Consider the following 15,752-nt stretch of genomic DNA (forward strand, 5'->3'; position numbering starts at 1 on the left):
CTCTGATCCTGAACCCAGGCAAAGACTCGCTTGACTGTGACAGCGAAAGGCCTATCTTGCTGTAGAACGTGGATACAAAAATCCTTGCAAAAGTACTATCCAAAAGATTATAATCGGTAATCTTGTCTCTGATACATGGTGACCAGGTAGGCTTCATCCTACCTGGTCACCTGGTCTCCTTTGCCTCCCACCTGAGGGTGCTGGCGCACATATTGTATTAGGTCACGTAAAGGGTGATAAGTCTGAACAGTGTGCGATCTCTCTAGATGCAGAGAAAGCTTTTGATATGGTAGAATGGCTATATCTCTTTCGCTTACGGACATGAGCAGTCCTAGGGGATACATTCTTGATGGTGGTTTGCTGGCTCTACACCGGCCCCTCAGCAGTGACAAGCTGTAATGGTCACCTATCTGCAGAATTTCAGATCTGCAGAGGGACGAGACAAGGCTGCCTGCTCTCACCCTTGCTATTCATTCTAGCACTGGAACCACTGGTGCAGGGCATTAGAAGACAGGTGGGCATCACAGAAATCTAAACTCCACCCAGTGAACATAAAGAGTTCTTATCAGAACCCCCAGAATATAGCGGCATAGATTTGCAAATATTGCGGCACAAAAATTAATATTTTGCTGCATTATTGTGGAACTTTATTTAACTCGTAATCATTTCTTTTCAGCCTTAAATCAATGAAAACTGTTTTACCAGAGTATTCCACTTTGAAATATGCATGTTTAAAGTGTCTGAGAATGTTTGTTTGCTATATTCTGCTTTGTGGCAACATTCTGGACTATAGGTTAAGTACAATAGCATCCAGCGCCCCTTACAGCAGGTTGTTGTAATGGTATGCGATGTAACAACGCAGTCATTGTAATGACTGCGTTGTAATGGCATGTGTTGTAAAGGCATGCGATTTAACATGGCCTATTCCTGCACAAGAGGCCTGGGAAGAAGGCTGGGAATCATCCCCCAGCTTTAGTAGGTATTGTAACGTGACCCAATCATGGTGATGTTGATATCCAAGAAATATCAATGGGGTACTTCGACATTGTCTCATATCATCGAAAGAGCCCAAGGTCAGATGGAGTCGATTGTCCCTTTTGTCATCAGGGAGAAGTGTATCTTCCTAGAGTTTTCTATGCATAGTTGAGCAGGGTAGAGCATTGAGAAGTTGTTGTTTAGGACTCGCAACAGTTAGTCTAACTGTCAGCCTTTTCAATCCTCCTTCAGAAGTGACATGTGGAGAACCACAGGACTCCGCTTTGAGTCCTACACTTTTTAATTTATATTTGGGGCCTTTGCTGATCAGATTGCGTCCTTTGGCTTCCAATTCTATTAATATGCAGATGACGCACAGATTATTCTGCGGCTAAGGGGAGGCCTCAAATGCAGGGTCATTTTAAAAGCTGCCTGGTTACAGTTGCTGATTGGATGAACAACAATTTGCTACGGCTTAACTGCAAAAAAAACTGCAGCATTCAGTGACTCCTCAGATTGGTCCCTGCTTTGGTGGCCCGAGTCTTTGGGTTCTTGACCTACCTCTGTTTTTTTAATTTATTTAAATACTTTATTAGACATGCATGTAGTGATATACAGTATTACAGTGATGCACTTCAATTGTCTAATACAAACTGGATCAGTGTACATAGCAAATTTTCTATTAGAAAAGAACATAAAACAAGGGTGGTCAAATGAAACATTAAGCGTCATCAAAGTATCTCAGTACGTAAGTCAAATATGTATTCTAGACTCTGGATCATGGTTAAACAATGAAAGAATTGGGAAAAATAAAGTAAGTGGGGCAAATACAGTTTGATTGTCGTTGCCTTCCTCAGGCTGAAGCATCTGAGCCCCCATTTGCTCAGAGACCTCACCATGTCAGACGTCAGGTGTCCATTCAAAGCATACCCCACGCTGCTGCACGGTTCTGCCTGCATTGTTTTTGCCTAATCTTGTATTTTTCCCCTGTGCCTACTTGCTTTCTTGCCCAGACTTGTTTTTATTCCCCTGTGCCTGTACATGCTTTCTTGCCCAGACTTGTTTTTATTCCCCTGTGCCTGTACTTGGATTCTTGCCCAGACTTGTTTTTATTCCCCTGTGCCTGTACTTGGTTTCTTGCCCAGACTTGTTTTTATTCCCCTGTGCCTGTACTTGCTTTCTTGCCCAGACTTGTTTTTATTTCCCTGTGCTTGCTTTTTTGCCCAGACTTGTTTTTATTCCCCTGTGCCTAACTTGCTCTCTTGCCCAGACTTGTGCCCAGTTCTCCCGCGGCCCCGCCCGTTTTTCCCGCCGCTGCGGCCCCGCCCACCTGCAATCCCATTCGCCGCCCCGCCTCCCAGCTGCTCCTCCCTCCCACATCCCCTCATATGGAAGCCGCTACGCGGCCGCCGGGGGCGCCGCTGGCGCACCTAAGGCAAGCCCGTCTGCGCCCGTTGGTGCCTGGACCGCGCCCAGCGCCAGAACCCCTGGCCCCCGCGCCCCCCACCGCACCCGACCCAGACTCAGCTACGACGCCAACTCCCTCCATGCACTCAACACCGGCAGAGACCAACGCTGCAACCAGGTCGCCCCGAAACACACCCACGGACTCTTCTCCTGCAGCAGCTGCAGATTCACCTGCGACAGAACCATCAAACCACCAAGAACCAGACCCAACCACCTCCGCTGCATGCTCCTCAACACCCGCTCCGCACGCAAACACGCCATCGAACCCTGGGACCTGCTGGACACCACCAGCCCGAACGTAGCCTTCCTGACCCAGACGTGGTGGAACGACTCCTCTGCACCAGACATCGCCGTAGCCATCCCAGACGGATACAAGATCACCCGCAGGGACCGCGCCAACGGCATCGGAGGAGGAATAGCCATCGTCCACAAGTCCACCCTCAAGGTCACCACCCATGCAGACGACTCCTTCAACACCGCCGAACATCTGCACTTCCGGATCCACACGGACCCCAACACCACCCTCAGAGGAACTCTCATCTACAGACCCCCCGGACCCCGGGCCCGCTTCAGCGACTCCATCGCCGACCTCGCCAGCACCCGCGCACTCGCCTCCACGGACTACATCTTCCTCGGGGACCTGAACTTCCACCTCGAGAACAACAACGACGCCAAGTCCTCCACACTGATCGACAACCTCGCCAACCTCGGCCTCAGACAACTCGTCACCGCGCCCACCCACGCCGCCGGCCACACGCTAGACGCCATCTTCTCCACAAGCACCCACGTCACCTTCGACCACACAACCGAACCCCACTGGACCGACCACCGCTGCATTCACTTCACCTTCAAAAAACCAACCACGCACCATCGCACCCAACAGCCGTCTCGCCGCTGCTGGAGCAGTCACCGGAGATCAGCTGATCACCACCCTCTCCAAGAACCCACCCACCCACCAACCCAGACGCCGCAGCCCGTAACCTCAGACAGTGGATCAACGACTGTGCCAACACCCTCGCCCCACTGAAGAAACCCTCCAACAACCACGCCAGCAAGAGAGCCACCTGGTTCACCGACGAGCTCCTGGCCTCCAAGCGCGCACGCTGGAAACTGGAGAAGAAATGGCTCCACGAACGCACACCGGACAACCACGCAGCCCTCAAGGACGCCAAACGCAGACACCACCACCTCATCAGATCAGCCAACAGATCCTCCTTCAAAGACCGCCTGGATAACAACGCACACAACAGCAAAGAGCTCTTCCGCATTGTAAAAGAACTCTCCAACCCCAGCGCCAACACCAACGACATCCCGCCCTCACAGGAACTGTGCGACTCACTGGCCATCTTCTTCCACCGCAAGATCGCCGAAATCCACGAAAGCTTCAACACCACGGCGACCCGACCACGCCAGATTCCACCCCTCTCCCGAACACCAACAGCACCAACCGCCTGACCTCCTGCTCAAACGTCAGCAACGTCGAGTCACACAAGGTCATGAACTCCATCCACTCAGGATCACCGACAGACCCGTGCCCACACCACATATTTAACAAGGCATACGCAGCCATCGCACCCCAACTACGGAAGATCATCAACATCTCCTTCGAAACAGCGACATTCCCGGAAAGCTGGAAGCACGCCAAAATCAATGCCCTCCTCAAAAAGCCCAAGGCAGACCCCAAGGACCTCAAGAACTTCCGGCCCATCTCCCTGCTCCCGTTCCCGGCGAAGGTCATCGAAAAAATCGTCAACATGCAACTGACCCGCCACCTCGAAGACAACAACATGCTGGACCCGTACCAATCAGGTTTCAGACGAAACCACAGCACCGAGACAGCCCTCATCGCCGCCACAGATGACATCAGGCGCCAATTAGACAACAGCGAAACATCTGCCCTCATCCTCCTGGACCTCTCGGCTGCCTTCGACACGGTCTACTATCGCACTCTAAAAACACGCCTCCAAGAAGCCGGTATCCAAGAGAAGGCCCTCGACTGGACCACATCCTTCCTCTCCGACAGATCCCAGAGCGTCCGCCTCCCACCTTTCCGATCCGAAGCCGCCGACATCATCTGCGGCGTCCCCCAGGGCTCCTCCCTCAGCCCGACACTGTTCAACATCTACATGGCCCCCCTCGCACAAGTGGCCCGCCACCACAACCTCAACATCATCTCCTACGCTGACGACACTCAGCTCATCCTCTCCCTCACCAAGGACCCACGCACCGCCAAAACCAACATCCACGACGGAATGAAGGCCATCGCCGACAGGATGATGAGCAGCCGTCTGAAACTGAACTCGGACAAGTCAGAGGTCCTCATCCTCTGACCCAACCCCTCAGCCTGGGACAATTCCTCCTGGCCAACCACTCTGGGGACAGCACCGACACTCACCGACCACGCACGCAATCTTGGATTCATCCTCGACTCCTCCCTCTCCATATCCAAACAGGTCAACGCCGTCTCCTCCTCCTGCTACAACACCCTCCGCATGCTCCGCAGGATCTACAAGTGGATCCCGACCGAAACAAGAAGAACGGTGACACAGACCCTCGTCAGCAGCAGGCTGGACTATGGCAACGCACTCTACGCCGGAATCCCAGCCAAACACCTACGACAACTACAGCGCATCCAAAATGCCTCCGCCCGACTGATCATCAACGTCCCCCGCCGCAGCCACATCACCCCCCACCTGAGAAACCTACACTGGCTCCCCGTCGACAAGAGGATCACCTTCAAACTCCTCACCCACGCACACAAAGCACTCCACAACGCCGGACCAGCCTACCTGAACAGCAGACTCAGCTTCCACACCCCTCGCCGCCAGCTCCGCTCCGCCAGCTCCGCTCCGCCAGCCTCGCCCTCGCCGCCGTCCCCCGCATCCAATGAACAACCTCAGGTGGCAGATCCTTCTCCTACCTCACAGCCAAGGCCTGGAACACCCTTCCTACCCACCTACGGCAAACCGAAGACCTACTCGCCTTCAGAAGACTCCTCAAGACCTGGCTCTTCGAACAGTAGTGAAGCTTCCACCGACCCCCCCAAACCCCCACACCCCCCAGCGCCTTGAGACCCTCACGGGTAAATAGCGTGCTCTACAAATAGATTGACTGATTGATTGATTGATATCCACATTTCATCTCTTTTGGACGGCCATGTCAGCAGTGTCCCAGGTGCCAGATTTGCTCCTCCCCTTTGTTACTGCGCTGATTAACGGTTATACTACTCCCTGTAGGTTGTATGGGTGGTCTATATAGTGGGCTTGAGGGCATTCACGAACAAGATCGGTTTGACTTAACTGGGCAGCGGGGGTTGGGGGGTATTTTCGCATCTGGGGGTAAGGAGGGACAGTGACAATCCTGATTGTTTCAAGCATGTGTTTCCCCGGTGTGAGTATTACATGGAGATATGAAATTGGCCCAGATCATGTTGGATATTTCCATCTGGTTCTGAGCCAATAGACCACCCTTTCATATGTGGCACATCTCTAATAGTTATAGAGTCACTGAAGATTGAGACACAAAAATGTCACAATGATACAAAGTGCACTTTTCACAAGCCAATCCTGGCACTCTTTCTTCAATTTTTAAGCACATATTTGAAAGTAATAAAAAGATCTACAATTAAAGTTGCAATCCTCAATTGTTTCAATTATTTACAAGAAATTTTCCACAAAAACACAAATATTCGACAATTCTTGAAAAGAAATGTCAAATATACAATAATTTATCATGTAATTTTGAACTTGTACTTCTTTATTGCGCAATTCTTTCATCTGCACTTGTATTCATCAATTTTCAATGTAACGTGGCATTACAATTCCCATGTAGTGTTTATCCGTCCCAATGCATTTCGGGATGACCCTTCATCAGGGGAACACTGTTAGTAACATTCATTTTTTTTTGCAGAGTTTTATATAGCGCGAACTTGACCCGAACTGAATCAGGTATCAGAGCGCTTTACATAGCACCAGTTACGTTACATGAGGACACACATTCATTTTTGTTAGGCACGGGGAGATTAAGTGATTTGCCCAGAATCACAGGATGTTTGGCGTCGTTACCAAAACTCGAACCCAGATCTCTAGGTCCGAGGTCGAGCGCCTTAGCCGTTAGGCCAACTCCTCTATACATTTAAAAGGTAAAAGAACCGTGCCAGCAAAAAAGTCCCTTGTGGGCGTGTCTGCGTTGTGCTGTGGGCTGGGGGCGTGAGTAACGCTGGGGGCGTGTGGTACGGCCATCACATCGTGGGCTGTGGGCGTGACAAACGCTGGGGGCGTGACAAACGCTGGGGGCGTGTGTCCGCCCTTCATGCCATGTGAGTCGTACATACAAGCGCCAATTACGTTGCTGCGCAGCATCAAGGGGCACGCTGGGGCGTGACACGCTGGGGGCGTGACACGCTGGGGGCATGACACGCTGGGGGCATGAGAATCGCTGGGGGCGTGTGTCCGGCCTTCATTCCATGTGAACGCAATTGCGCCGCATCAAGGGGCACGCTGGGGGCGTGAGAAACGCTGGGGGCGTGTGCTACGTTCCGCCCTTCATGCCATGCGGGTCGTACATTAATCAGAAGATCGTCTGCTGTGGCCGTGTGCTGGGACGTGACAAACGCGTTCACCTGAAGGCCTGGTAAGTAACATTACTGCAGCCTCTCCTGCGCGCTGTTACTGAACTCTCTCATTCAACGAAATTACACGCGCCTGCTACCATCAACCAGGGCTCTAGCCGGGCTCAGGCAGCCGATCAGTACACTAATTACACGCACCTGATAACATCAACAAGGGCTGCAGCTGGGCCTCATGCTTGCCATCACTGTAGTATTAACCTTATAATTAAATCCTATAATTAATTCATTATGGCCTTTTAGGAGTATACCCAGAACCGCAAATAAATACATCCAAGCTTAAAAGGAAAATGTCTCATAATAAGAATTTTTTTTCATAGGATTCAAGCTATTCGCTGTTGGTGAAAATGGGCTTAAGCCCCAATCGAGAGAAAGACCCAAGGAGCTTGAGTAAATGAAACCACTGTCTGAGCCCAACTGTTCATAAATGTCAAATGCAGTGCCCCTTATAGCCCCAACGGTACGCGGGTGAACAAGGAATTGAGGATTGCAACTTTAATTGTAGATCTTTTTATTACTTTCACATATTTGCTTAAAATTTAAGAAAGAGTGCCAGGATTGGCTTATGAAAAGTGCACTTTGTATCATTGTGAATTTTTGTGTCTCAATCTTCAGTGACTCTATAACTGACAGGAACTGGTCAGTAAACAAGGTAGCACCGTATTCAAGTACTGTTAATTTATGTTAAATTACTAAAAAGAAAAATAATAAATAGGAAAGAATTCAGGTGCGCAGGTTATAACTATACTAGTGTACATCTCTTAATAGCCAGGTCGGAGGATTGGGGGGGGGGGGGGGCGCAGGTTCCTCCATAGTCACAAAATGCCCACAAGCCCTGTTAAGAACCATCTTTACTTCTGGTAGGTGACCTCAGGGTAGTTATGCTATCATGCAGAATGACGATACAGAAAAGGGGGTGGTGATGAACAGAGTGTCTGAATTAAGCAGACCACTCTTACCCAGTCCAAAGATCAGGGCTTGATCCATCACCATTATTTATCTCACTGCCCCATCCCAGCTCAGAACCTGGCTATATGCAAATTAGTCTGTCCCTGGCCCAGTGCATCATGGGAACAGGGCAGACCAAACTACCAAGCCAATTCTTCACCAGAAAGGTTTTTTTTTTTTTTTTCCATGCAGAATGACGGCATAGCCCATCAGCTGAACGCGGGTCCCCAATGACCTGCACATTTTCTTCCATCCTTCCTGCCAGTAATGAGTAAGGGAGGGACATTGCCATAATATATGTACCGCGTAACTCTCCACAGAATCACACCTCCAGCAAGTGACAGTTGGCAAGAGTACAGTTGGTTGGGGCTGTTGTGGGGTACAATGCCTTTGATGCTCTATCTTATAGTAGTTCAACTTCAGCTTAGCGCCCTTCAGCGCTTTTTCATGCCCCACCATGAGGTGTCGCCAATGTTCGTTGAAGGCACCAGTCCTTGAGCTACTGTGATGTAGGGGAGGAGAAGGTGTGGTCATTAAGTATGTTGTATGTGCTTGACACTGTACCCTTGTACGTATCCCATTTCTACAAGTATTGGAGTATGGTTTAATCAGGTGTCGGTGAGGCAGTGAAGGATTCTGTGGAAGTCCCAGAAATCCTTGACTGCTAGGTAGAATTCCACATGGGTTTCAGCAACTGTTAGGAACCATTCACTAGTGTGAAGTTGGTTGAGCATTTTTATGCCTTTGCGTATGAAATGTTTCCAGCGTGATTCCGTACCACCTAGGAGTATTTGTCCTTTACCCCTTACTGGGGCACGCTTCTGTATATAGCGTGATGTTTTCTCATTATCCTATGGCCTTTTTACCAGGTATGCACTAGTGCATGACATATCGGATTGGCGGCTAGATACTAGTTTGCATCCCTGGTGTAGAGTGGGTACAGCTCCCACCCAGTGTGCTCTCTCCAGCTCAACCCAGAGAGGTATGTCTAGGTTGCTGTGTTTCATATAGCCTATTTGGGCTAGCTAAAAAAGCAACCAGTAGTGTTTTTTATATGGCTGACGAAGGCCACCAAGTTCTGTGGCAGCGTGCAATTTTGTTGCTTTTAAGCACGGTTTCCTTCCCACTCATTTAAATGCCTTCATGACATTGGTAAGGTCATGCAGTATGTGTGCTGGTATGAGGAGAGGCAGCATGGAGAAGACATAGTTCAGTTGGGCCATGCAGTTCATTTTATAAATTCCCAGGTTGAGTGAGGACCAGCACCTCAGGTCTTATTTAATGCGGGACACAAATGGGTCTAGGTTATCTTCTACTATGCGATGGAGCTCAAGAGTTTATCAGGATCCCTAGTTATTTTATATGGGTTTCCTGTCATGAGAAGGGGATAGTCTTCAATCACGGCTATGGTATAATGCTTTGTGAGGGGTAGTGCTTCGAATTTTGCCCAGTAAATTTTATAATATGGAAAACTCGGCAAAACTGGATTTGGTCTGTATTAAATGACAGATTGATTGTTGTGAATAAGTGAGAGTAACCGATATGTTATACACATATATACGACAGACCCTCCAGGATTTTGGGATTTGCACAATATATTGCGAAATTGGCAATTTTGTAAAAATCCTGCGACTTTGACAAATGTTCCTGCAAAACCTGGGCCCAATGCGTTTGCATACTTCTTTTAATGTTCTTCATCCGCTGCTTGGGACATGGAGTGAAGCAAGCACCACCTGCACAGATCTGCTGTCAAGCAACAGAGCTGTGGAGTTAAGATCTCCAGGCGAGCAACACTCTGAGACCCTTAAAGCCGTCAGAGCTACTTAGCCCTAGTGTCACCAAGAAGAGGGGAGCAGTAAAGTGCCAGAAACAGAGCAGCAAAGCTTTTGGAGTCCAGTAGATTTCCAAAGCTGGGATGCTCATCCACTTGTACTTCTGCTGCAATTTAGCTAATCACAGCCTCTGTCTCCTGACCCAGCACTACCCGCGTGCCTTCCGTCAGTGCCATTTTTATTCTACCATGGAGTTGACAGAGGAACGTAAAGTGGTACAGCGCAAGAATTCCTCGTCTTCAATACCTCCCCACACTGACGTGCAATGCTTTTGGCAGCACGAGCTAGCCAGAGGGCCACATTGGTTTATCTCCCACAGCTTTATTGAACGGCATTCTGCAGCTTACCAGTCCTTTTGCAGTGGACAAAAAGGGAAACAGAGGCGCTTCAGTCATCAGTTTTGCAGTGAAGTATTAGCAAGAGTTTTTTCCAGCTTCCTAAAGGTGGATTAAGAGTAGCACATATTGCCAATGCCAGAGGATTTCTTTCACATCTTTGAGCCAAAACTCTCTGGCTGCTTTTAGTGCAAGCAATTACAGTGATGAGAGATTTGGCTAGTTTTGCATTTTTAAGGTAGACATCGTAAAAGAAGAACACAACTATTTTGTGGAGAAACACCTTTCTGAGGCCACAGATGCTACAAGTACATTCCTCTGTCCACAAGTGCACTGCAGTGGTGCTACAACCGACTGAGGATCACTTCAAAGCAATGTATTGAATTGCCCCCAAACAGACCTGTATATAAGCCAACCGCATGCTAAAGCTCAGGCACAGTTTAAGCACACTGTCCAATCAGACATCTAGGAAAAACTGAAGTCTGCTTTCCAAGGCAAATCAAGGGCATCCGCTCCAGCATCCCAGGCAAATCAAGGGCATCCGCTCCAGCCAATGAACATGGAGCCGGATGATAATGATTCACGTTGCAGCCGCCTGAAGAGCAGACAAAGGTGTATGTGAAAGAAGGGGAGTTTGAGTTCAATGACTTCTGTGACTCAGAAGTACCTCGAGCACATAGTTGCAGCCTCTGCCTTCGCACTACAAGTATAGGAGGAAGACGGAATCAGAGGTTGAGGAAAACACTGAGAATTCTGGACACTTCTCTAAATGAACCCTGTTGAATATGTTTTTGTTCCAAAGATCTGGTTATCAGAGAGTCTCCGACTGGTCAACTTTGTGGTGGATCTAGATACAGTCTTGCATTTGAAAGGCAGCGAGGTCAGGAACAAGCTATGTGCTACCTCGGTAAAATGCCCTAGACCTTCCTTGACTGGTAAGGTGGCATAGCCACCCGAAGTGAAGCCAAAATGCCCACCTTCATGTGAACGTTTTTAAAGGGATACTAATATGGGCATAGATAGATCTTTCAGACCTCTCAGGACCCCTCACAAACAAGTTGGACATAGTGATCACGGCCAAAGGTCTAGCCATCAACCCGGACATGCCGCTGAACTGGGCACAAAAGGTCAGGCCATCAACCCGGACATGCTGCTGGACTGGGCACATAAGATATAGCCATCAACCAGACATGCTGCTGGACTGGGCACAAAAGGTTTAGCCATCAACCCGAACATGCTGCTGGACTGGACACAAAGTGTTGTTGCCTTCTAGGCCAACTTCTACTGCTTTACGGAGCACTGGTACTTCATTTTGATCTACGGTAATCTTAGACTGGATGACTTTGCTTCCTCCAAAGGTGGACCAATCAAATGTATTGTTTGGAGACCTCTTTGTAAAGGAGCAGGGAAAATGTATAGCCCCGAATAAGTCCCAGTTATCAATTACAGAGATCTTAAGCCAGGACCTCTTTGCCCAGGTCATACGTGATCGGTCAAACTATTGCGTTACTGTGCTACATTTAACAGAGTTACCAAAGTGAATCAGGCTTCAGAAAGAGGAATGCTTGATCTAATCAGAGGTGTTTTAGAAACTTTTTTTATCCAAGGCCAGAAGCGGCAGATCCTGCCTCGCCAGAGAGAGTGCCAAAGGAGAGTTCAACCATTACAGTTTGTCCACCTATGGCTGAGGCAAAAGCCAAGGATACCTTTGGTAAAGACTGGTCAGGACCTCTTCCTTATGCATGAATAGATTTGAGACTGGCCGCACTGGTTCACAGAGAGTTGAAGAAGTATTGGTTACTCCTCTGGGGAAGGCTCAGGTGCAATACCCAGTCCTACTGGTACTCTCATGTGACTTCCCAGTACTTCTCCCAGAAAAGCAGCACCTATTATCAAATCAACAAGAGAGAGTTCAGCCAATGTTCCAGAGAAGTCAACTTCAACTAGCAGCCTAGAGGATTTCCTGGATAGAGGACAGGTATAAGGCTTTTCAGAGGGAGCAGACAGTACCAATAAAAGCTGGAGCTTGGCAAGGATGCTATGGAGTAGCTGGCATATGGAATGAGGTTTTGATCCTGTTGTTCAAGCAGATATTGTTCAAATCATACACTTTCCTATCTGGCTAATGGAAACTGGGATAGCTTACAAAAAGGTGAACACTTATACGTCCATTATTTCGGCAAGTCATTTGCCAGTCGGCTATCCCCCACAAGTGCTGTGAAAGGTTTGAAAGAATAGGACTCATGTTTCAGTGAGTATTTACCAGGAAAGGTAAAACAGTTGCTAATGTCCTTTCATAGCCCCTTTGCTCCATTTTCTGTAGCCACTGTAGGTAGGGGAGGGAGTTGGATTATGTCAGAAGATGGGATAGATATACCAGTAATGGTGCAGATTTGATGAGTGGTGCTATCATGTCAAAGGTTTAGTTGGCTAGTGTGTCTGGAAGAATTTATGAAATATGCAAACAAGTCTTCAGAATCAATGTATAAATTGTTTATTTTAAGCCAGTCTAATGGGTATAACAAATGGGATAATGTATCCCGCTGTACATTCCAAGGATATCCCGAATCCAAGAGGAGTTCTGTGACCATACAGAGGTACGAGGCCGAAGACCAAGTTGCTGTGTAAGGTTGGGGAACTCCGAGAGCATGTGAAACTAGTATCCTGACTTTTTGTAAGCAAAGGACTAGGCCTGTCCAGGTAATATGAGGTCTAGAAACTGTTCCGTGCCCTGGAGGTGTGCACAAAGAGTACCCTCATAGCAGATATAGGAATTCCCATCCTACCCAGGGAGAGTCGCAAAGTGCTCTGGTAGCGTACTGAGATTTTGTGGATCATTTGTATGACCAAACTCTTTTCTCTGTGTTGTGGAGAGCGGGGTCTACTGACACCTCATGTAAAGTTCTGCTTTTATTGTATCACTAGACCCTTGCGCTGTCGTTCCATGTGCGTATCCTTCGTGTGTATGTGTGATGAAGGTTTAACATCTGTATAATAGGGCCCCTAGAAAACCCAGTACGGATTATTTCTATAATAGTCTATGCCATCTTAACATTCGTATTTGCTTTTTGACATAATTAACTACAGCTAAAACTTATTTTATTTATTTATTTATTTGCGGGTTTGTATCGCGCTTGAATCGACTCCCGGACTCGACTCTTGATTTGCGAGGTTAGAGATATAACATCCTCTAGTGTGATAGAGGGAAAAATGTCTAGGGTGTGCATGATGGGGAGGGGATCCTCCTTGCTTTGTGGAGGACAGTTGTTTCCACATAAGGACCGGTTGGCGGTAATGATTTTCTCATAGATTTTATCTATTTTATTGGTGAAAAACAGTGAGATATCATCACACAGTTGCTGAGATGCAAACTCTGTGCTCTCGCAGGCCACCGGTTTAACAAAAGATTGTAGGATTTGATATAATACCATAGGAGTGCTTCCAGCAGCTTCGATTTGGGACGCAATATGAGTTTTGCGAGCCATACGGATGGCTTTATGGTATGTGGAGAGGGATTCCCAGTAGCGGCTCTTATCAGCCAGGTGGGACAATCTCCATTTCTTTTCAAGTTTCCTGGCGTTTTTTTTTAGGGATCTTAAATGCTCCGAAAACCAGACTTCTTGTTTATGTGCCGGACGTGGTTTGAACAGTTTCAGGGGGGCAATATCATTCACTGCGGTCACCAGCGCTCCTTCAAATTTAGTTAGGGCCACCTCGATGTCCTCAGTGGGCGCAAGGGAAGGTTCAACAAACCTTTCTTTAAAGGATTTTTGGGTGATTTTGTGCCATTGCCTACGTTTGCTTGGCAAGGCTATTGTGCCTGAGGGAGGAGTGCTAATCTGGGGTATAAAATTCTATGATAAAATGATCGGTCCATTTTACTTGAGTTGGAGGTAGACATTTAATTAATGCAGAGTTAGACAGGATTAGATCCAGAGTATGTCCTGCCTGGTGTGTAGGACCACTATTGGCTTGTTTTAGGCCTAGTAGGGACAAATCTGTCAGAAGGGATTGTGCCTCAGTGCACTCTTTTAATTCGCTATGGACGTTGAAATCTCCCACAAGTAAAAAGTCGCTGTCTTTACTTATGTGGGGGGCCAGTGCTTCTACTAGTGTGGTGGAGAAATTGGCACAAGGTCCAGGAGGGCGATAAACCAGAGCCCCTTTTTGGTTAATTTTAGGGGCAATGTTAGTTTTAAAAATCAACAGTTCAAGTTCTGGGGTGCATAGTTCATCAGTTGAAAATACAAAATAGGAGTAAGGTCCAAACTTTGGAAGCCGTTCTGGTCTTTAACGAACAATGACAATGAACTTGCACTGGCATGGAAATCATAGGATAGAGAATAGGACATGTGCTACAGGTATGTAAAGTGACAGAAATCAGACTGCTCGAAAGGATACTGTAGACATGCAGCCCAGGCAGCTGTGCGGTAACTACCAAGACGGCGGCCACTCTCTGAACAATGCCAGGTAAAGTTCTTGTCCTGTCCTGTGCTTAAGACCCATTCCATTTCCAGAACAAAGAGCACCATTGTTACTCTGCCTTGGTGAGCTGGAAAGAAAGATCAGAAACAGGAGTCAATTACATATATGTTGGCAAAAATACATACAGATTCAAATATGTACTTACTAACTACTCAAAACACGACAGTTCAAAGGTATGCTACACTAAGACGTTTTTGTAGGTATTATTTCACTTCTAGTACACAACTGTATATAAAGAATATGCTAAATTGATATGAGAAGAACGGTACAGCAAGGTGATGCATACATATGTGATTATATGCCAATAAGAGGTTTGTTTTCCACTGAGGGGTCCCTAACAACAAGCAACGATCTCTACCAAAAAAAGTGAAACCATTTCTCCCATATAGTATATTAAGAATTGCCATTATTCAAGCCAATGCACTCTTCCGTCTGGATCCTAGCAACGGATTGCTCCACTGCCTTTCAAACTCCACATGGACCCCCTAAGGGCAGCCAGCACCCCACAGAACACCTCATCAGGGGCCTGGTGAAATATAACCACATCATCCTCAACCTATCTTCAAAACCAATAGAATTAACTACAAAGCCATTGCAACGACACACCCAAAACAATTGACAAGAGGCAACAATTTCCTTTTTTTTTCTTTTTAATTTTAGTTTTGAGACCAAGCATTGACAATACAAATTCATTTTTACACAGCAGAATCGGTTATTAATAAACATTAATAAACAAAATTATTTCGGTACATAGTCCTTCGGTACTACAGAACATTCCTAGAAATTAAGAATATGGAAAGCAACACATGAAAGAATAAGCAAGAAAACAAGAGATTACAAAGAACACAGTAATACGTAAGACAATAGCTGAATTCCATTAGCCAACCCATTCCATCACCGGCGCCCAAATCCTGGTTGCCAGTTGTCGCCTCCTCCCCCCTTTACACGAGAAAGCAGAAAATTCTAGCCACTGCATAAAGGTTGGAGCTTCCGAGGAAAGCCACTGAGATGTTATGCAAAGGCGAACCTGCGACATAACTATGAATATAAGGGCTGATTGACATAAAGGATTCCTGCCTGTTA

At 47.4% G+C, this 15,752-nt stretch overlaps 1 protein-coding gene across 1 annotated transcript in view; it reads right to left on the reverse strand.

Annotated features, from left to right (window-relative positions):
- WDFY2 (WD repeat and FYVE domain containing 2) overlaps window positions 1-15,752 on the reverse strand; it is a 421,169-nt gene that overhangs the window by 167,443 nt on the left and 237,974 nt on the right. Inside the window, exon 5 of the mRNA XM_078657271.1 lies at window positions 14,586-14,736. Coding sequence (XP_078513397.1) covers window positions 14,586-14,736 — 151 coding nt within the window. The remainder of the gene's footprint in view (window positions 1-14,585; window positions 14,737-15,752) is intronic.

The sequence above is a fragment of the Lissotriton helveticus genome, chromosome 8 (genome assembly GCF_964261635.1).
Source record: "Lissotriton helveticus chromosome 8, aLisHel1.1, whole genome shotgun sequence".
Lineage (NCBI taxonomy): Eukaryota > Metazoa > Chordata > Amphibia > Caudata > Salamandridae > Lissotriton > Lissotriton helveticus.